This window comes from Cupressus sempervirens, chromosome 7, assembly GCF_028749045.1.
Source record: "Cupressus sempervirens isolate cs-2001-9-10 chromosome 7, ASM2874904v1, whole genome shotgun sequence".
NCBI lineage: Eukaryota > Viridiplantae > Streptophyta > Pinopsida > Cupressales > Cupressaceae > Cupressus > Cupressus sempervirens.
The window spans coordinates 670,167,971-670,190,947 of NC_143124.1; the positions used below are offsets into that span (position 1 = coordinate 670,167,971).

Here is a 22,977-nt window from a genome sequence, read left to right on the forward strand (position 1 = left end):
GGTCTAAAAGGTGATGTTCAAAAATTTGTGGCTGAATGTTTAGTTTGTCAAAGAAATAAGGGTGAAACAATTAAGACACCGGGTCTCTTGAAGCCTTTATCTATTCCTAGCCAACGTTGGGAAGAGGTATCCATGGACTTCATCATAGGGCTTCCCAAATCTGAAGGTCATAATGTCATTATGGTAGTAGTTGATCGCCTCACTAAATATGCACGTTTCATTGCATTATCACATCCTTTTACAACAAGTATAGTGGCAAATGATTTCTTGGAGAATATCCAAAAGCTACACAGTACACCTAAGGTTATTGTTAGTCATCGTGATCCTATCTTTACTAGTCACTTTTGGAAAGATTTATTCTCATGTTTGGGTACTCAATTGGCTCATAGTTCTTCATACCATCCTCAATCAGATGGGCAAATTGAGGTTGTTAATAAATGTTTGGAAGGATATTTACATTGTTTCACTTCAGAAAAACAATCTAAATGGGTAGATTGGCTACCACTTGCAAAATGGTAATACAATACTTCTTTTCATAGGTCATAAAAAATGTCTCCATTTTTGACACTTTATGGATATCATCCTCCTTCCATCACATCATCATTAAAGGTGTCACCAAGAGTTTAGGTAGTAGAGGACCACTTCCTTCATCAACAACAGATACTTTCAGGAGTCAAGAGAATTTAGCTATGGCACAAAAATCGAATGAAACAACAATCGAAGTAACATTATTGTGAAAGAAATTTTGAAGTTGGGGACTGGGTCTTCTTGAGATTGCAACCTTATAAATAAATCTCAATGAAGCAACAAAAAAAGAATAATAAGTTGTCTCGAAGATATTATGGACCATACCAAATCATGCAAAAGATTGGTAGTATTGTCTACAAGCTTCAATTGCCACCAACAACAAAGATACATTCAGAAGGTAATTAAGCATAATATTCCTACTCAAATAATACTACTAGAACTTGATGAAGAAGGAAGAATAAATTTGGAACCAGAGTGCATTTTTCAAACACGCATGAAGAAGCTGAAGAACAGAACGTGAAGAACAGAACCTTACTCAGTATCTCATCGAATGGAAGAACTTACTAGTTGAAGAGACCACATGGGAGGATGAGAAGTTCATTCAAAAGAATCCACACTTGGTTAGCATTGAGGACAATGCTTCTTTCAAGAGAGGGGGCATGTTACACCCTTAATATTGGTGTATATAGGGTTATGAATAGTCAACTTGTGGCTATCTTAATCCTTAATTAAGTCATGTTATCATTATTATATTATTATTTAGGTAGGTAGGTTGGCCTAGGTGTTATGTGGGGTTGTGTCTATTCAACCTAAGCATAATTAGGTATATATAGGAGTTTGTGAGTCTTATTGCAACATCATATGGTGAAGTGTGTTCTTATTGGAGATATTTGGAGGTTGCCCCCTCGAAGTGGCCTATTACTCTCAGTTATTGTCAAGTATTTATATAATATTTCATATTATTTCTTCTATTGTGCAAGTTATTTCATTAGACACTTATATTGCCAACTTCGATATAATCCAAGGACTTTATAATACAACGATTAAAAGATTGTACGAACAAGTTAACTAATAATTATAATTCCAATTAAGTCCTACAAAAGGTGCGCCATCATGATACAATATGGATTAATGTGAAGCGACTAAGTTTATGATGACCAGTCTTGAAACTTCTAGATTTTTATCAAAGGTTGAGAAAATAAAACTATCTATTTAATACCTTCTACCTCGATTCATGTCATTATCGTTCTTACTCCTTTTGTTTTGGTATATTTGAATAAGAATGGAGTCAACCATATCTCTGTATCATGCGTCTGAAGCTAGAACTATGGCATTTATGGGTATAGAGTAGTGGAATATGATTCTTAACCCTGTTGATGATATGACTAGGGTCGCTGTGTCTAGGGCTTTAGAGGAAAGGTCCTTTGATTAGGGGTGTATATGGCGAACCAACAGTAATGTAATAGGGTCTTTCATAGCCTGCTTGTTTAGGACAAATGTAGGTCAGTGGCAGATTATTTGGCTTTGTTACAATATATCTAATCCTATCTAGTTAGAGGGCCTTTAAGAAGCAGTCTTGAGTGTCAATAGGGATTTGGAAATCGCATTTGCAAAAATATACATGGTAAATCCTCTAGGTAGTTTGGGACAAGGCAATGTCGTCAGGTGTCCCATTTTATATATCAGAGATGTTAATCAGTTCAACCTCGTATGGCCTTAAGATGGAAGCTAGCTTAAAAGTTCTGCTTTGTTGTAGGGGAATTGTCGAGGGCTTGAATAATGCATGGTAGTTTCAGTATCTGCATATCTTTGACCCATCCATTGAGCTAGACGTAGAGTTTGACGACCTCAACAAACTAGACTTCTCCCTTCTGAATTTGTATAAATCTAGTAGGGAGAAGACGACCTATGTTCTAGCTCTGAGTGCCATGATAGCAGATTTGGAGGAAGCAGATGATATGGTCATGGTTTTTTGGAAGCAAGAGGAAGATATGTAATGCCTTCTGCCTCCTTTTTGGTGGTTAATATAGATTTCTTTAGGGGTATGCTGGTATAGGTTTCCTTTTTGTCTCTGCTAAGAATTTCGCAGCTGCCTAATATGGTTCTTTGTGTTTGGTTGGAGGATATGGGTCCAGTGCTTTCTTTTGGTCTTGTGCCTTGTTTGCGACTGTGCTTGGCTGGTTTTGGCCCTTTTTCTTAGCCCTTGGTTTGTCTGGTTTTCTTATAGGCTTCACTTGAGTACTGGTTTGGCTTATTTTGCCCTCGTTGCCTCCGTTTTGCCTCCCCAGTGTCTTGGTATTTGTAAATCTAGCCAAGGGAGGTTAATGGTGATGGCCCTCGGGGTCTGATCCGATATCTTCAGTATGAAACATATGTAATTAATGGATACTCAATATAAAGAAATTTGCAAGCTATGACTTGATTTTATGATTTGTTATCTTCCTTTTGGGTATTCTTATTAATTCATGTTAGAATTTCTTCTTGGCTAGACATTGTCCGAGTTTTTAGTTCTCTTATTGTTTCTCAATATTTTGTTAAGATTCTTATGATTAATATAGTAACAATTTTGTATCAGGATTAAGGAAGCAAGGTCAATAAGGTATCTTCTGTTTTACTAGATTGACGATGATTTTTAGTGGCAGAAAGATCTGATCTTGACCCCAATCTGAATGTATTTCATACTTCTAAACCAGAGATGGCAGTATTAAGGCTAGTTTGTTGGTAGTTTTCCTTTTTTGGTCCTCTCCTTTTCACTTTAGAGTTTATTGCTTTATCCTCTTCCCTACAGTCTTGTAAATGGTTATTACTTGTTTACTCTTTCTTAGATATTATATTTAATTCTGAATAAGAGGTTAAATCAAACATTGTTGACAACAATTCTATTCAATCAGAAATTTATATGAAAATTCTAACAACTCTTCAAGAGATAAAGTTAAGAAAGGGTAAGATATCTAATTTATAAAATAATCAATAGTAACCAAGGACTAATACTTCTTTGTGAGCATGAAATTTTCAGAAAATGTAGATGAAACAGGAAGGAACAATATCTAAACTTAAGTCACTGCAATGGAGCAAGACATGTAATTTGACATCAAAAGAGCACTGTATCACTAAGTAGATAATCCTAATAAAGTTAAATAAAGAGGAAAGTCTTCCTAAGATCACAAATGGGATAAGGGAAAATGCTCATATTTTTAATCAATAGTGGCGGTTCTTATGAAGATTTTAAGTATAAAAAGATGATGAAGGATGCCCTATAAAAAAACTATTATTGTGGTATGCCCTTTTAAAATATGTATTTTGTATAGGACCTTGGTCCCAAGCCAAAGTGGAGGTTTTCTTCTCCATTCTTTCCTACCAGTGCCAGTTTGAAAAGAGCTACTTGTAATTTAATTTTATCTTATCATTATAATCCAAGGCTTTGGTCATTTATCGATCAAAATAAAATAAAATAATTTATTATTAAATATTATTTAAGAAAGGGGACATTACATTGGGTTTCTAAGGGCAAATGGTGAACAATTAGAGTGCAACAAGCCTATTAATGCGTGCACTATGTGGCCTTTGGATTACCAACAAATATAACAGTGATTTTTATATTGTCGCACAAGCCACAAACCCACAGTTCCAAATTTTGAGAACAATAAAATAATAATATTCAATGGTACAAAAATTTAAAGTACTAATTCAAATTTTCACAAGAAGAATTGAATGTGCTAAACTTGTTTCTTCACAAATGTTTAAAAGTATTATTCCATCTCTAAGCCTGTCAACTTAATTGCATTCTAGTTTCGAGAATAATAATAATGATATTAATGTCCAACAAGAGACCAACAAGGGAGAGAAAAGACTTATTTATATTTGTAGCATTATCTAATGATGGTTCTCATCACCATGGATTGGTCAATCATTCATAGAGCTAGGCGAATTAAACTTTGATACAATAATGAAATGAAGACCATTAAACTGAAACTACAAACATAATTCATAGACAGGCACAAATTTATTTTTTATTTTTTTAGTGATGTAGTGTTTCATTGTATTGCACTGGTTTTTTAAAAGCTTCTGTTGGGTAACCCCTTGAACTACTTAAGAAGAAATTCATGTACACTGCTAACCTAAACTACCACACTCTACAATATAATACTAACAATGTTATTCAACATGCTAATGTTATTATTTTCTTTTTAGCTCCATCACACTAGCATTATTATTTACCGAGGGTACTTTGTTCTAATGGCAAAGTCCATGATGTAAGCACCTAGATGGTGCTGATTTCAAATCTTCTATAATACATAGAAAACATAATTATTCACTAACATGCTAACTTTATTTTCTAACCTACTAAGTGTTCTATAGATGTAATATATACCAGCTAAATAAACGACCACCCACAACATCATGATATTTAAAATGTGAGGAAAGCAATTGAATAAAAACTATAAAATCAATAAATTAAGAGGGGTGCCTTGCTTTGCTTCCAAAGGTTAAGTTAATGAAGAGCCAACTTCCAATTCTCCTAAGCCTTTAACTAAAGTCCACAAAGCACAAGTTGAGCTCCATCAAGCTTCAAGCTGATAAAAAAGGAAGAAAAAATCTGTTCAAACAAAAAGGAAACTAATACAAGCTCCACTAGCCCTTCCACATGTAGATGGGAGGCATGTCATTCCCTGCAAAGCCTCACAAATCTCATACAACAACTTGTGAAAGAATTTTTTTCTAAGGCTATCTAAATCTTCAAACTCCATTAGAGATCCTCTTTAGCTTTTCCTATCACCTTTTCTTTTCCCAAAAATAGAATAATCCTTAATGTAGTGTGCTCCATTTCCTATAAGGGAGAAATCCAAACTCAATAAGAAATCAGTCAAACTTAACCCCAAATTCCAAGATGTCAACTAAATTATTTAATTAAAATAATTAAAATAAAAAATGGCAAAAGTGATATAAAGGAATCGAAATATGCTTAGAGCATTTTCCCATAAATTAAAACTCAATTTCTAATCTAGGAACTGGAAAATCAAATAGAAGTAACTAAAGGGACTTAAATTCCAAAATTCGCTCAAAATTTTAAATAAAAAATAACATTCTTTCCAATCTTATCCAAGAAGAATTGAAATCATCCAAAGTTCATACTGATGTTGTACAAACCAATTGGAGATGTGAGCAAGCACAGACAAGATCACTAACCAGACCAAAGAGACTAGGCAAACTCGTCAACACATGGAAAGAGTTCTCAAACTTAAAATAAGTGATGCAAGAAGTTAAGGATATCTATGCTCTTCTCCACATATTTTGCATTGGCCATGTTGCATATCCAATTCAATAACAAAAGTATTGTGGAAGCGTAATTAGGCCAATATATTGAGATGTTCGTATCAAAGCATGATATCACATTCATCATCTCTAATCTATGTAATATCAATTATGGAAAAATGCAATTTTGGTTAGTTCCTCCAGCAATGTATGAGTGATACTCCAATTAAACTTACATAATGCACAGAATGGCATCTTACTATCTAAGCACTGCTCTAAACGATGTATATTAATGCATGTAAATAATCATGAACCAACAACAAATACTAAGTGAAGGTCAGAAAAAACATAGTTATAATGGTAGAAATCCAGTGCATACATCACACGATAATCTGTTTACCAAATAAGTCCTACAAACATTTTCTCACACAAACATCAGAATCAGGAATTGGTAGCAAACACACATGGGTGGGCCTTACATTTTGTTTCTATCATCTTTTATAGCAATTAAAAGTATTTTATGCCTTTGACTCTTTTGTTTTTTTTCCTTCTTATTTATTTACTTCAAAATGATATTTCTTGGAAGGACAAAACGAACATTTCCTTTACTAACTTGGCTTCATATGGTTTACTTTTGACTAGTAGTGCCAATTGATTTATCAAACTGAAAATTCATTAACAATAAATTTGGCAATTTGTAGGCATTTGGTATTCCCAGTAATAAGTTCCAAAGTTAGATGCTTGTCCCAACACTTAACAGTTTAATTGACTTCTATAATTTTTAAGCTTTTTGTTATCATGGTGCAGGATGGTGATGATAAGTGCTATTAAGTGGGTGGATGAGGTTATTGCAGATGCTCCTTATGCAATCAATGAAGAGTTTATGAACAAATTGTTCAATGAGTATAAGATTGATTACATCATACATGGAGATGATCCATGTTTACTTCCAGATGGCAGTGATGCTTATGCTCTTGCTAAGAAGGCTGGACGATATAAGCAGATAAAGAGAACAGAAGGTGTATCGAGCACTGATATTGTTGGTAATGCCAATCACCTTTCTAATCATATTTGATAGTTTTGCAGTTCTATTTTATGTTTGAAACAATCGAAATTTTGTTTGTAGTACCGATATTAGTATTTTCCTATCTCAGTTCTCTCCGTATAATATTATGACCCTGGATTATGTTTAAGGCTACCTGTTTCCCAATTATCTGTCCTTATTTGTGTGAGAATTTGACAACTCGTTGCCAACTTGACTAATTGCAAATTTAGACATCTTCTGCAGAACCAGTAGTCCAAGATATTACAGCTCATTTTCTCCCCAAATCACTATTCTTCTTAGAAAAATATTTCCTTTGGTGATTCCTTGTAAGTGAGCCAGTATTGATTTTGAAAGCATTGCACTGGAGCTATTTTAGTGCAAACTTTATCTTGTGTAAATATGAAACATCCTAGAAACTGAAAAAAGAAAATCCAGAAACATCTCTGTAGTAAAATTTAGGTAGTTGGAAGTTGCTTATGCAGCAGGTCACAAAAAGCCTAAGTTGCCGGTTCGGGTTCAAAGAACTGGTTCATCAGTAAGAAATTTTTTTTAAAGGTGGTTTGTTACTACAAAAAGATGTAAATTTTTTAATTACATATACATGCAGCCTCTGAACATCAATTAAGAACAGAATGCTGCCTAACATCATATAAACATAAACTTGTAATCATAGCATCATATACTTCAAGTTCAACATCAAAATGACATTAAAATGGTAAAATCAAGTTCAAGTATCATTGATTCAACTTGCAACAATTGGAACTTTATACAAAGCTCCAATCATTTGATTGACTCTTCTTCTCCTTCGTCTTCAATGCCAATGGCATCAGTTGTGATTCATAAATAGTTCCAAACCATGGGATCAGCTGCACCAATAATGTTATTGCTGTCCAATTCCTCCAGTTCAGCAATTGCAAGCTGAGAAGTGTAAGCATCCAAGTCTGCATGGTTTGCATTTATATCCCCATTTCCAATTCCCCTTCTTTGTATTCATACTGCTTGTGTGAATTGAGACACAAGTTGGAATGCACATATACTAAGTTCTTAGCTCTATTTGATTGCAACCTGTTACACTTTATTGAGTGGATGAAATAATTATGTGCTCCAGTTTCTTTCTAATGCAGATGAACTAGCAATCTTTGAAGATAAAACAATGAAAAAATAAAATTGTTAAAGCTATAAAATTACTTGCAAAGTAAATTAAAATTATATATGAAACTTGTGATATACTTTTGATTGTAAGGAGTTGTAGCAATTGCAATCATTGGCTATGGAGGTACCACAAACTATGAGCATCGTTTCTAAACCGACGACGAAGAGCATCATTATTTAGACCTCTTGCATTCACAAACTCTATGAATTCATCTATAATTAAATCTTGCCTATCATCATCAAGAAAGAATTTAAGGAGTGTTGCCTTGTACCCCTTAGGCACTTCTAAGTCTCTATATGGTGGAATCCTTACTGACATATCAAGATATTGATTGCTATAATATGTTGGTGTCAATGCTTAGGCAAGTATATGTAGAAAAGTGGTAATCTTGTTCCATTCTTTTTCCTTAGGGTCTTTGTCATTTATGATTTTCTTCATATTTTCAACCATTGAGTTGATACTATCATGTACTTCCTCAAGGCAAGGCCTATCCATGTCAGTGTAGTGAAGCTAGCTCATAATGGGCTTGGTGAAGCAAAGAAAATACTCTACATGTTTCCACCGTGAGTTAATTGATTTTTTTTTCATAGCTTTTGTTGTCATTTCAACATTCCTTTTACTTTGCATTGATCAATTATTGCTGATTACCATATCACAAAGTGCCACTTTCACTTTTACAAGTTGTCTCAAGGCGATTAAGTTTGATGCAAAACATGTCTCAACAACCTATAATAGAAATTAAAGCAAAAAAAATATTTAAATATAGACAACTTAAAAAATAATACACATCACACAATCAAATTTTGAAAATCAGAAAATGTAAAATACTTATTTTATTTATTTATATTTAAATTACTACTTCATGTTCAAGTTCAACTTCACTTACCTTCAACAACTCCAAAGTGAGAAAAAAAATTCTTTGAGTGGCTTAGTGGTTTATGATGAACATTTGGATGTTCTCAGCCTCTGCATACACTTCTTTGATCCACCCAATTTTACTTATAATCTTTTTTAGCATAAGATTGAGTAAGGTATTCAAATATTATGCTAAAATTGTTCTTGAACCAACAAACCAACAACTCTACAATTCTTTGCATTGTACCTTATGACTTGAACAATGTTTCTAGGTCTCACTGACTCAATGGGAGAGATGAGAATATTAGCAACAAATTGCCTATCTTTTACTTGTCCCTCACAATTAGGGGACATCAGTATGACATTGATTAAGGGTCGATTTCTTACATCTTTCCACCCATCTGAAACTGTCGATACTCTTGTCTCAATTTCATGTCCTCTTTTCTAGGTCAGTGAATTTTGTTGTGTCGTTAGCCCCTTTTCCCTTGACCCTGTAGGCTAACCAATTATTCTCTGGGATCAATTTAGTTTTTGGCGTAGGTAGTTTTAGTTGTTGGCCAATTAGGGTCGTTTCAATAGGTTTTTTAGACACTTTACTATATTTAGTAACTCAACAAGCTCAATATTCTTAATTTCTTGGCATTTCAAGGTTGGACTAGAAATGTCTGGTCGAGACCTTTCTGGCAAGCTATATCCAAGTCCATCTGATCAGCTTGAAGATTTAATTGATTAATTAATAAAGTAACTATATAAAATAAGTTCACATTGTTAAATATCACTTTATTATTATGGATGCTTTATTTCCTTAGTGGGAAAAAGTATTATTTTTAAAAGGAAATTAAGAAATAGAAGAGGGAATGTGAAGGGTTACCTAGTTGTAATTAAAAGGAGTTCATTTCAACATACTTGGTTAATTATTTTGGATTGCAGTTTTCTCTCTTGGAGAGTTTCAAAAGCTTCAATTTTTAGTCAGTTTGAGGACTAAAACCCTCGAGCTCAGAGGCAATGGATGGAAACCCATTGTCTTACTGGAGATATCACACAACCATCTCACATGCGCTCAAATCTTTCTTTTCATATTGCCAATTTGACTATATTTCTATTTCTAAGATTGGTTATGCTGAGGAATTGTAAAGCAATATTGTTTTTGGAAAACATATATTTTCAGTTGCACATTGGTATTTACTGAATGAATTGGAAACCTTTGCATGCAAAGTTGCTGTTAAATTTCTATATTGTGTTTTTGAGAATATTTGGGGAAAATATCCAGTTAGCAAAAAAACTTATTTAGTATTGTGTTTCATACTTATTAAATAACTTGAAGCAAAAAACTAGGGCTGCATTCAAACAAATGGATGATAACAAGCCAAAGAATGCAACAAATTAGCAAAGTGATTAAAAAATGCAAGCAAGACTGGACTTTTATACTTATTTGGAGAGCAAAGAGCAAAATTTGGAAGAAAAAGTTGGAATGAACTTGTTCTCTCCAAAATCAGGTTTCATAAGTGTGCTTGCATGTAAGAATCAAATGCCTTTGAAAGATTGAAACCCTAGGTTCAAATGCAAATGCATGTGCAAAATGATGCAAATGATGTCGCAAATACCCCTCAAAGTGTAGCTTGCATTTCCCCAAGTGATTCTTGTGTTTGAAAATGCCTTCGTAAGAGCAAATCAAGTTTTGAACCTTGCATTATGTTTGCATGTAATGATCAATAACTTGTTGCAAATGACTTTCTTTTCAAGTTCCTTGGCAAATCGGGGTTTGGAGGCCTTATTGCATGCAACATTTTTCCTTGAAATGATATAAAAGCCCCTCTTCATGAAGAGTTTTGCCTTTAGAAGACCAAAATTGGGCTTTACAAGTCCAAACACATGTTTTAAATGTGCACACATATGCATGCAAGCCAAAATCGGGCTTTGCAAGATGCAATGCATGGGATGTTTTTTTCTCTCAAGCCAAAATTGGGTTTTATGAGCCCAATCACATATTTAAAACATGCATTCCAAATACATGTAATCAAATGCAAGCTAAAATCAGGTTTCTTTGATATCGTTGCATGTAATGGAAACACATGCATTTGGATGCCCAAGCAAGCTGCACTTAAAATGTGTTTTGAAATGTCATTATTATGGGCGTGTTTAACTCTTTAGACCAAAATCGGGTTTCTCGAGGCCCATTACATATTGAAAATATGACACGTAAATGCATAAAAATGCCTCTTAGACCAAAATTGGGTTTTTGGAGGTGTAATGCATGTATAAAATGACTTGCATTTACATGTAAATGCAATCCTTTGGCAGATCGTGTTTTAGAAGTGCCATTACATGTAATGCAAATGCATGCAAAGACCAAAATTGGGGTTTACAAAATGCATTACATGTTTAAAATTGCAAGTAAAACCATCTGAGTAGTTGTTTTGTTGAGAAACTAGTGATTTGCAAGCCAAAATTGTGGTTTGGAGAAGCAAATACATGTATTTCATTCAAAAATAACATGTAATGGACTTGTATCACTTAAGCTTTCTATTTAGCACATGTCTAATTGATTCACTCAAGTGAATCTCACTTTAAAGGGCCCATTACATATTTAAACTAACATATTTCAAATATTATGTGTAAAAAGGATCAAAAAGTGAGATTTCACTTAAATGTTTCAAGTTAAAACAATAAAGTAAATCTCAACATCAAATTAGAGTATAAAGTGCATAAAGATACTTAAGTGAAAAATTAAAAAGCAACCGAACATCTAAATATAACATAAAGTGCAGTATCATGACTTTAATCACTTAAGTGATAAAGTAACTTCAAAACATAATATAAAGTGATTTAAAGTAATGTTAAAAAAAACTTGCAACTCAACATTAAAATATAAGGCCAATATTTTAAATATGCAATTGAAGTTAAAAACCCCACTTTTGGGCACTTAATCCTTATGATCAACACTTAATCCTTATGATTTTTTGACTAACAACTCCTTTTAAGCCCCAATATATCTCGAATCGAAGGTATGACTGAAAGCAAGAGATTGAAGGAAACACAAAGGGAAAAACAAACAAAACAAACTCTAAAAAACACAAAAAAGACTTTGAAGGTCTCAAAAATCAAGTATAGGGTAACAAACTGAAAAAACGGAAAAGACTTGATGAGAACTTTCAATAAAACATTTCATTTTATAGATTGGTGACAATCGTTTGATTAATTTTTGCCAATCAAATCATGAATTATCTCAGAGAAATGCAAAACATAATTGGAAAAGATTCCTACTATCAGCTCCATTTTGTGATGACAAAATGGAGGACAAAAATTGACTCTATTTGGCGAATGTCAATTGTTTGTTCTTAGAAACAATGAGTGACATGGAATCCAGTTCTCTAAGTGCCTCAATCCACTCCATTGGGCTATAGAGTCAAGCGACTAAAAACAAAAAAAATCTAATGCAACTAATGTAAAGCAATCTTTGTTAAAATAAAAACTTATTAAAACAAAGAAAAACCTACCAAATTAAAGCTAGTAGATAATGCAAATTTTAGATGAAACCACTTGCTGGCTCAACAAAATAGCTACCTTTTTTTAGCGGTTTACAACACCTTGCATGTTCACAGGCAACTTCATATAGATGGAACACGAATAGTTGGAGCAATAATGTCAACGCCTGATGTAACACCTCTTCAAAGAGATGGAAGAATTCACCTTTTGAGATGAATCATGTGTATTGCAGCTCCAAGATAGGTCCATGAGTTGAAACTGCTCCTTGAGAACTGAACATGCTTATTTGACTTCCTCTTCAATTGTATCTGTATGTTCAGATACATGTGGAATGTGTAACTTTCCATTAGCCTCCAACCAAGCAAGATGCTGAATTGGACATCCCCTCGATCGAACAAATCTTGGACTTTTCTTACCAACAACAACTTGCTTGACTGGTTCATCAATCACCAACGGTTTAGGATGATCAAGAAAACCTTGCTCATGTGATTTCATTGATGACATGACTATATTGCCTACCTCAACATTTTGCTCCTCAAACTTCTCACTTTGGAAAGTCTTTATAATTTATGAGAAATTCCTTTTCAAGCACCGTGGTAGAACATTTATGTAACCTGTGCCCAAGTTTGTGACCTTGAGACACAAATTCATCATTTTCAGCTCGACCAAGAGTTGCTTGCATGCTTGCTTTTATAACGTGATAGTTTGAACCTTGGAAGAATAATTTCCCTTCCTCATCTTTTCATCACTGGCCTTCTAAGACTGTGCGTACCAAATATAAGAGTCGCTAGCTATTTCTTCTTTCTTTTCTTAGAAGAGCATAGTAGGATCACTAGCTTCGAGTACAACATGCTTTACAGTAAAAACTCTATGTATGCTCTGATAGAAGTTTTGGTGCCAATGAACAAGTTGCTATGTTTCTTTGTTTATTTAGGATTAATTTTCAAAATACATTAAAAGTGCAGGAAGAATAATGACACATAACTTCAGCATTATTCATAACTTAAGTGGAAAGGAAATACAATTAACACAGATCAAATTCTGCCATAAATTCAGTAAAGAAATCTGATTTCTCCTTAGTGTAACTTCTTTGTGCTTGTCGGTTGAAGGGAAACCCAGAATATGAATCAAAGACAGCTCCTCAACTCCACGCCACCATGATTATCTCCAACGCAGGGCATAGACTTTATTATAACAGCTTGGAGTTAGTGCGGAATGCACCAAATGCGAATTGCGGCTAGGTATCAAAGGACGTCCAACTACAAACAACCGCTGGTTGCAAATTAGAGGGCCATTTGCATACAATTCTGCCCAGCACAAATATGCCTCCAACAAACTAATTGAATCCACAGGCTCAACGTCAAGTTGATGGAAATCTTAGATGCCAACCCCCCCCAAGTATGAAACGACAATCACCAATACCTTGAAATGTATAACAAATCGATTGTCAGTATGCAGCCAATACAGTTGACTTCCTTTAGAAACTTGATCTTTGTAGCCACAGTGATTACAGTTGGAGAATAATGATAATTGTTTATTTCAGCACAATTACCAGTCATAAATCTTAGAAAATTTTTCAGAAACCCTCAGGCAATGAAAGAGCAATAAAATATCTAATATTCAAGATGCTTTTCTCTTCGAAATAAAGTCATATTTATAAGACCTTGTGCAACCTGGCTTCACCTTGATACTGCTCACTTAAACCTTGCTTTATAATATAAAGTCCAATTACTTTGCATTATAAAACACCATAATTGATTACCAATGCATTAAATAATCATTAAGTCCCACTATAATTGCAATAAATATGACTTCACCAAATCAATTCATCCATAGCCCAAAAGCAAAATGAAAAGTGACCAACATTGTTAGAACCGCCTTGACCAAAATAGAAATTGGCCAAAAGTAACTTACTAAAAATAGTTAGTCTAGAAATAGAAAATCCATGTCAAAGACCCCCAAAACCAAACATCAACTCATGGGGCTCGCGCTGATGAGCTAACAAAATCCAAACTCTGTTTACCGTATAGGTAAAATAAATGAACATATACAGACAATGGAACATGAACAACATAATTCTTTAGATTATTCGCATATGCCAGAACATTACATTATGCTTAATAAGATGAAATAGTCAAAGATGAATGATTCCTCATTTACAATAATCCCAGACAGGATATAAATACTATTCGTTGAACCTTCCCGAAGGAGTTTGTCGGCCACAAATATTATGTCCGCTACAAACTATTTACCCATCGGCTACAGAAACACCGACGACAATCATCCCGTTGGCTACAGAAACACCGACGACAATCTAGTCGGCTGACACCATCCCCCCCAAAAAGAAAAGTCGTCTCCAGACAACAATTACAAAATATCTGAAACAAATTAACAAACAAAATACATTAACAGAGTGACTACAACAAGAGAAATTTGTTTCTGTCCTATCACTTTCACATTCATCCCGTTAAATCTGCCAACGACAATCACTCTGTCGGCTACAGAAACACCGACGACAATCATCCCGTTGGCTACGGAAACACCGACGACAATCCAGTCGGCTGACACCATCCCCCCCAAAAAGAAAAGTTGTCTCCGGACGACAATTACAAAATATCTTAAACAAATTAACAAACAAAATACATTAACAGAGTGACTACAACAAGAGAAATCTGTTTCTGTCCTATCACTTTCACATTCATCCCGTTACATCTGTAGCCTCTGCTAACACAATACTGTCTCCTCAAGCTGAGCTTGATAGCCAAGCACACAAAAAAATTCGAGCACCCCTGCCAATGCTATCAAATTGCCCCTGCCTATGCCCTGCAGAGTAATTTGCTATCAAACCCCTGGAGGAGATTCAACGCTCAACAAAGCTATAGAAAATTCAACTGTGATCTTGTCGCTGTCTGCAGGAGCAAATTGATGTCGACTAGGCTGCGGAGAGGAGTGCCGCTGGTCACCGCAAAATATCACATCAGCAGAAGTGAAATCACTGTTTTATTTTCCACTATTACTCCATCGATATTATGCATCGACATTCTGGTTTCCCATCCTCGCTGGCTTTGAGATCTCCCGACAACAAACAAACCCTTCGAAGGCAAAATACCATAAAATCTAGTTTGCGTCGAGCATGAATTTGGAAGTCCACAAAATTCGCTGGATCGATTAAATGTCTTAAATAGCCGCTCAGTGTACCCTGTCCATCCTAAGGTCGCGAGTTATAAGTCCCCATAGCCTCCTATGAGAAAAAACCTCGTCCTTCGCATCTCTCCTCTGAGAAACAATGGCGCACGAAGCAAAGAAAAATGAGAGCTTCTTACTAAAGAGTCATCGCCAGACGTCACCCCGAGCTTTCCTCTGAGCAGCAATGGTGGAAGGATCAGAGAATTAGGAGGAAGAGAAAAGGGCAATTGTCGTTCCAAATACAACGCAGAAAAAAACACCCGCGGACATGTTATACAGCGCGGAAGAAGTTTTAATGCAGACTTCTGCGGTCAAGATAACCCCGCAGATAAGCTACTGCGGAGCACCTCCCGTGGCTACTTTGTGTTTTGAAAACAACCCCGTAGTTTCCTTCCGTGGAAAGGGCCGGAGGAGAGTTGGCCGCGGAGTAGTCTCCCGCGGAGATGTGCCCGCGGGCTATCTCCCGTGGAGAGTTACTCGCGGACATGTGCTCGCGGGGCCTCTCCGCGAAGAGTTGCCCGTGGGGTCTCTCCCGCGGAGAGTTCCCCGCGGCCTACTCAGCTTGATTTTTTATTCACTTTTTTATTTTATTTTAAAGAAATGAACAACACCTCAATTTTGCCTCCAAGCGTCACCATTTTGCAATGACGACGACAAGGGAATCATTTGATCATTCTTTGACGGTGACGACGACGACATCTTCCTGGCACGGTAGGATCCGTTGATTGCGTGAGGTACCTCTTGCCCGTCCAACGTCCCCAACTTTATCACTCGATTTTCGCCGACCTCCCGGATCTGATATGGTCCAACCCATCTTGCCTTAAACCTTTCCTGTTTGCTTTCATTTCGATCGTCGTACTTGAGTACCAACTGCCCCAGCTGAAACCTGTTGAGTTTGTCATGCCACGCCTTATGCCTGTTCTATGTCACCTCCGTCGCCCACTGTGCCTGCGGTCATCGCACATTTAGATTATTTTGTTTTTGTTGGCACCCTTCAACTAATTTTATGGTGCGATGCATTCTTTTCTTCTTGTACGGTCCGTTCACTGTGTACCAGATGATGGAATTTTTCTTTTTTTTGTGTTTGTATTGTATGTCCTTCCCTTCTTTAGTTGTAACCTCCTTTGCGTCATCTGCTTCTCTGTATTCCTTCGGACACTCATTTTCCTCCTTTTTCTCACCTTCGTCGACCCTTAGCATATTACAACACGGAAAGAGTTCGTAGTCTTCTATTTGCCAGTGGTAAAGGCCATTCACCGAGTCTAGGTCGTCATCATTTGATCCCCCTTCTAGTTTCAATATTCCTTCTTCATCCGGTTCCATTCTTTGCTTTCTTTCGTCATCACTTCTTTCTTCGTCATCACTTCTTTCGTCGTCACTGTCACCTTCACTTTCTGAGTCTGACGATGCTGTCTCCTCACCTACCATTTGTGTGTGCAAGTCAATTATGAATCTTTTGCCTTCGCGCTCCATTGATAGGGTATTTCGTTTCCAATCATGTTTTACTTTTGCTTGCACCAACCAAGTCTGTCCGAGAATAGCATCATATCCTTTTCTTTTCAATGGAATGACCACAAAGTCCAATAAAAATGGCTGTGTTCCAATAGTGACCGGTTGCGCCCTTAAGGTTCCCAATGGTTTGATCCCGTGCTGGTCTGCCGTGAGCAATTGGAATGTAGGTGGCCACAACGTCGGCTTTCCCAACTTCTTCCAAGTATCCTCCGACAACACATTCACGCCGGACCCTCCATTGACAATTGTGTCTGTCAAAACATTTCCCAAAATCCCCATCTCGACGACCGTCGGATGCCGTCCAGATGTGAGTGCTAGCAGCATTGGGTTTGTTGTCGTCTCTTCCCTACTGTCCCTTCCTGTGTCCTCTGTTGCTTTCGAAAACAGTGTATGATTCAAAATGGCCGTCCGTAACTGGGGCATTATGAGAAGGAGGTCACTTATCTTGACAGGTATCTCCGTTTGTAAGATCTGCCGTACAATGTTTTGTTTTGCGAAGTTCCTTGCCAAGGTGCCGGTGATGTCCTTCAACTGAGATGTCCCTGTCGACAATGCCTTTCAAATTTCTGCCTGTGCTTCCCCTAATTTTCTTTTTTCCTCCGCTAGCAGTTTTGCTTGCCTCTGCGTAATTGCCAGAACCTCCTCTTCATCAGTGCTGGCAGTGATCAATTTTACTCCATACTTTGGGCACTTGGCATCTTCATGGTCACCGGGTCCACACCATCTACATAATAATTTCGGTGTGTTTGCCATTGTACAATCCCGCGCAAAATGACTCCACAAATTACATGCTCGGCATTGAATGATTGGCCGTCTGTTTGCATCATACTGGGTTCGACTTCGGCTCTCATTATTATTGTTATTGTTCGCATTGTTGTTATTTTGCCCTCTGTTATTATTCCTGTACCCTCCGGATGTGGCACCTGCGCTATTCGTATTTCCACTACTACCCGACGGGGAAGCCTCCTGTGTAAGAAGCACCTGCGGAGATCCTCTTGTCTTCATGTTCAAGGGGCACTCTTTTGTCGAATGGCCCATGATCTGACAAATGTCACAAAATTGGTTCTTTGGACACGATCTTTTAGTATGACCGTCGGTCTTACTCTTCGTGCACCACAGCTCACTGCCTTTTGGCTCCTTTTGCATGTTTTTAAACTCCATCATGCGGATCATGTCCTTCTGTAGGGCACAAACCTTTTTACTATTGTCTTCATCGTCGCTGCTATCACCTCCGGCAGGCTCATCGTCATCCGAATCAGATGAGCTAGTCTTCGTCTTCTTCTTTGTCTTCAGCTCACTTTCGAGGTCCAATGCTCTGTTATAAGCTTCCGTATATGACGATGGTGGCACAATTTTTATTTTCCTCCGCAACTTCGAGCGTAGGCCTTCCACGAACCATCTTTTCTGAAGTCCGTCTGCCGGCTTACTTTCCATTTTGTTTATCAAGTCTTTTAATTTCTTGACGTAAACGCGGACGGTTTCGTTCTTCCCCTGCTTAGTATTGAAGATCTCTGCTACAATTTCATTATCATCCCGCAACAGTTTAAATTCTACCAAAAACTCCTTTTTAATGTTATCCCAACTGTTTAGCTTTTGTGGATCTGTATCAGTGAACCAATCAATTGCTACGCCTCGTAGGGTGGCCGAAAATTGCCTCATTCAGTCGTCTTCATCAGTTATCCCATTTGCCTTCCAGATCGTTTCACATGTTTTGCAATGTCGAATGGGATCGGCCGTACCATCGCCATTGAACTTAGGTAGTTTCTCTTTCGGTCCCGCCATCACGATTGGTTTTTGTAAACAAGCGTTGCTCGGTCTTGCAATACTGGCGTTGTTCAATCCCACATCGGCGGTTTGCATTCCCACACCGGCGGTCTATACTCCCACACCGGCGGACTGGTCTTCCACATCGACGGACTGCACTCCCACTCCAGCGGACTGCACTCCCTCACTGCGAACCTTGGTGAAGAAGGATGTTCTGAAGTTGTCCCCTGCGGAAGTATATCCCGAACGAAGAATTCACTCCACGCTCTTGCTCCGTTGGCAATCCGAGCCGTGCAAGTTGATGCTCTTCCGTCTGGATTCTCTTCCCTCGGTGAACACAAATTCAAAAACTCTTCTCGTGCTTCTTCCACCAATTCCATCCGCTGCCGACTTTCCTTCAACAAGTCTTCCGTGCTCCGGTTTCCGTCAGCAATCTTCTGGAATCTCCTTCGGCGTTCGGCTTGCTGTGCCAGAATTAAATTTTCTTGTGCAGTACAGATTCCATCTTTTCCCTTGACCTTATTTTGATCCTTGTTAAGTTGATTTGGCATTAATCTTCATTCCTCCCACCTTCCAGGTTCATAGGGCAATGACGCCAAATGTTTACCGTACAGGTAAAATAAATGAACGTATACAGATAATGGAACATGAACAACAGAATTCTTTAGATTATTCGCATATGCCAGAACATTACATTATGCTTAATAAGATGAAATAGTAGAAGATGAATGATTCTTCATTTACAATGATCCCAGATGGGATATAAATACTATCCGCCGAACCTTCTAGAAGGAGTCTATCGGCCGCAAATATTATGTCCGCTACAAACAATTTACTTGTCGGCTATAGAAACACTGACGACAATCACTTCGTCGGCTACAAAAACACCAACGACAATCATCCCGTCGGCTACAGAAACATCGACGACAATCCAGTCGGCTGACAAACTCTAGGAACCTGCTAAATCAGGGACATTACAGTCCTCCCTCCCCAAGATTGTTTGCCCTCAAGCAATTGCAATTTGGGATGCTATAGAATATCCTCAAGCTCCCAAGTGGCATCCTCATCTGGAAGATCCTTCCACTTAACCAAAACTTCATGAGTGGTCCTCTGTAGCAATTGCCTTTCTCTAGCATCAAGAATCACTTTCGGAATCATCTCCAATCTTCCTTCATCATCTAACAGAGGCAATACAGGTGAAGGTATCACATGATGACTCAAAGCCCCCGTGAGGCGTGAAACATGAAACACATTATGAACTTTGCTATCATCAAGCAACTGCAACTCATACGCCACCTCACTAACCCGCCGCACAATCCAAAAGGGGCCATGATAACGTGGCTTAAGTTTCTCAGCCACACTCTTTTTGATCGAAGACTACCAATATGGCTGCAACATCAAGTAGACCATTTCACCCACCTAGAAAGTCCGAACTATTCTCTTCTGATCAGCATACTGTTTTTGCTGATTCTGTGCTCTTTGTATATTATCTCTCAAAGATCTCAGTACATCTTGATTGTCCTGCAATAAATCTCCTGCACTTGGTACTCTTGTATTACCACTGTAACAAACGGTTTTTCATATAAAAAATAAAGACGGTTTAAAAAGAGATTTTCCCAACAATCATTGAATAGAGAACTGAACTCCTTTTCATATGACATTAATTGTTTTAACCATCAACGATTAACTGTAATAACCATGTTCATCTGAGATAACTATATCAATGTTCAACTGAAAAATTAAATTAATGATTAACTAAAAATAACTGTAATTAACAATAACTATAATAATGATTAACTACCTTTTTCTACATACAAGTAAATGCTTATCATGGAAAGAAGAAGAAGGAAATATACAAGTATGATCCGGTTAGTCTTTAGTTGGTTGTGCAAGCCTCAGCGTTCGGTAAGAGGAGAAGCATTCACTTAGGCTTAACCTCCCAACCTCGGACCATATTTATCCCCACACAATCTATTGAATTAGAAAAGCCCTCCCTACTTCGGAGTCGGGCCTAAGATACTCTTAGTCTAGCCACCTGAGCATTCTGGTGTTTAAAATGTTCGCATAGTTATGGACGGACATGTCTACATAACTGGGACCACTGACATCAAGTGATCAATAGATGGTAAACATGCTTTTACCTTGGCCAAGGTTTTTTCTGATGGGTTCAATGACCCGATCACCACCGCTCGACTTGACAACAGGGAAACAACAATAAAGACAAACATGAGCTATTAAGTATAATTATTTAATTTATTTTATCATATTTGATTCCACTTCCGTGTCCTTGCAAATTTTATCTCACCTCTTCACCTTTTCCATGGCTATACAACCGGTGAGTCCCAGGTGCTTGAAAATTCAGAGCAATCAGCTCTGTTAATTAATTCTCAAAGGATTCATTGAAAAATTAATCTTATCACAAACTGTGACTTGAAAGAATATGTTCTTTATGACTAGCAGAAATATTATTGAATTCAGGATTTTATTGCATTTAAATAACTCTTTTCTCAAGAGGTTCTATCCGATAATATCTAAGATGAATATATTTACAGTCTAGCTGTTATGGAAGTCAGAAACTAGTAGTGTGACAAGAAAATATTCAGCAAAGCTTGGAAAATGATTGTTTACATAACCTGAGACTATTTTGGAAAGAAAGGAGAGTATGAGCTTAGGTGGCCGCTATGATTCAGCCCCTCCACAAACGTTCTTCAGGCGCAAAAATCTAGTGTATAAATGTACCACGTCTTCTGCAAACAAGACTAAAAAAAAAGGCTTGGAATGCTATGGATGGCAATGATTTTGAGATGATATTTGCAGGTTATTGATTGATGAATGGAAATTGGAAATGAGAGAGGGAGTCGGTCTTGTGAAAGGAAGTCGGGTGCTTGAATAGATATCCCCACCTGTCACTCTTGACTTCTATATTAAAAAAAAATAAAAAATGTGACCCTTGGCTTTCGCAACATAAAGAAATATCTTGGCTCTTTGAACGCCAATTAAAAATGCCGAGTGTTCAATCAATTTCACTCAAGAAAAAGAATAAAAAGGATGGAAGAAGATTTGAAGGTTATAATTCGAAAAATATTATGGTTTATATCTATCTATGTACGCGTAGATATATTGGTGGGGTGACATCATTTTATGGTGTCATTTTATTTTTATATCTGTGTACGTACATAGGTATATATTATAATAATTGGAGAAAGATCATTCAAAATCTTTTAAGGTATGTATTATATTTTAATTAAATTATGTTATGTTTCTTAAATTATTTATTTAATAGCTCATGTGAGTCCTACAGATGTATCCTGAAGTTCAAGTCGCTAGGTCCTTATCAAAGAAGTTTAAGGTCATACTTGTCAATCTTATTGATTGGACTAATGTAATGACCCTGCTCAAATTTGACCTCAAAATGCTGATTGGAGGCTCAAGGAATTTCATCAAACAACTCACATGCAAGGGTCATATGACTGATATAACATTTCAGTTTGCTACAATGACTCTTTTCTTCAATTAGCATCAATGAGAATACTTACAAATGACTCTAAATTGACTAAACAATGTCCTAGCATCAATGACTCTTTTCTTCAATTAGCATCAATGAGAATACTTACAAATGACTCTAAATTGACTAAACAATGTCCTAGCATGAATGTGCAACTTAATTTGACAATATCCAATGCATATATATGATCTAAGCATGGGAAATGAACACCTACAGCCAACTGGTATATTCAGAAACAGTTGGTATGCATGCTAAATCTGAGTGTGAATAATAATATGGAAATGCTTATTGACAACTTATCAACAACCTATATCTCCAATTTGCAATACAAAGACTCAATACGATGCCCATTAAATGATTTCTACATGTGAAATATCCACCTACAACCAAGTGACTTTTTATCAAACACTTGGAATGCATCCATCTAGAATCTAGAAGACTATGAATAATGTTACTAATCCAAACGAAACTCCAGCACTTGTTTTATAAACCAAAATGCAAAACATTGCCAAGACTCTTGGCAATTTACAACTTTTCTGGAGTTTGCTAATTTCTGAGTACAAAATCAGACTTCAAACATATACAAATATGACATGTAAATGAGCTCCAAACAATGCAAAAAGAACCTGGGATGAAGTTGCCTTGGATTGGGGATGAAGTAGCAAACAAGAACAAAGGAGAGTGCACCTT

The 22,977-nt window shown here is 36.8% G+C and overlaps 1 protein-coding gene across 2 annotated transcripts in view; it reads left to right on the forward strand.

Annotated features, from left to right (window-relative positions):
* Positions 1-22,977, forward strand: part of LOC149548443 (ethanolamine-phosphate cytidylyltransferase-like) — a 153,533-nt gene that overhangs the window by 60,364 nt on the left and 70,192 nt on the right. For both annotated transcript variants that reach the window (XR_016354028.1, XM_089792512.1), the window contains exon 2: positions 6,589-6,824. Coding sequence is in view for 1 of the 2 variants with exons in the window: in XM_089792512.1 (XP_089648638.1) it covers positions 6,589-6,824 (236 nt within the window). In the remaining variant the exon portion in view is untranslated. The remainder of the gene's footprint in view (positions 1-6,588; positions 6,825-22,977) is intronic.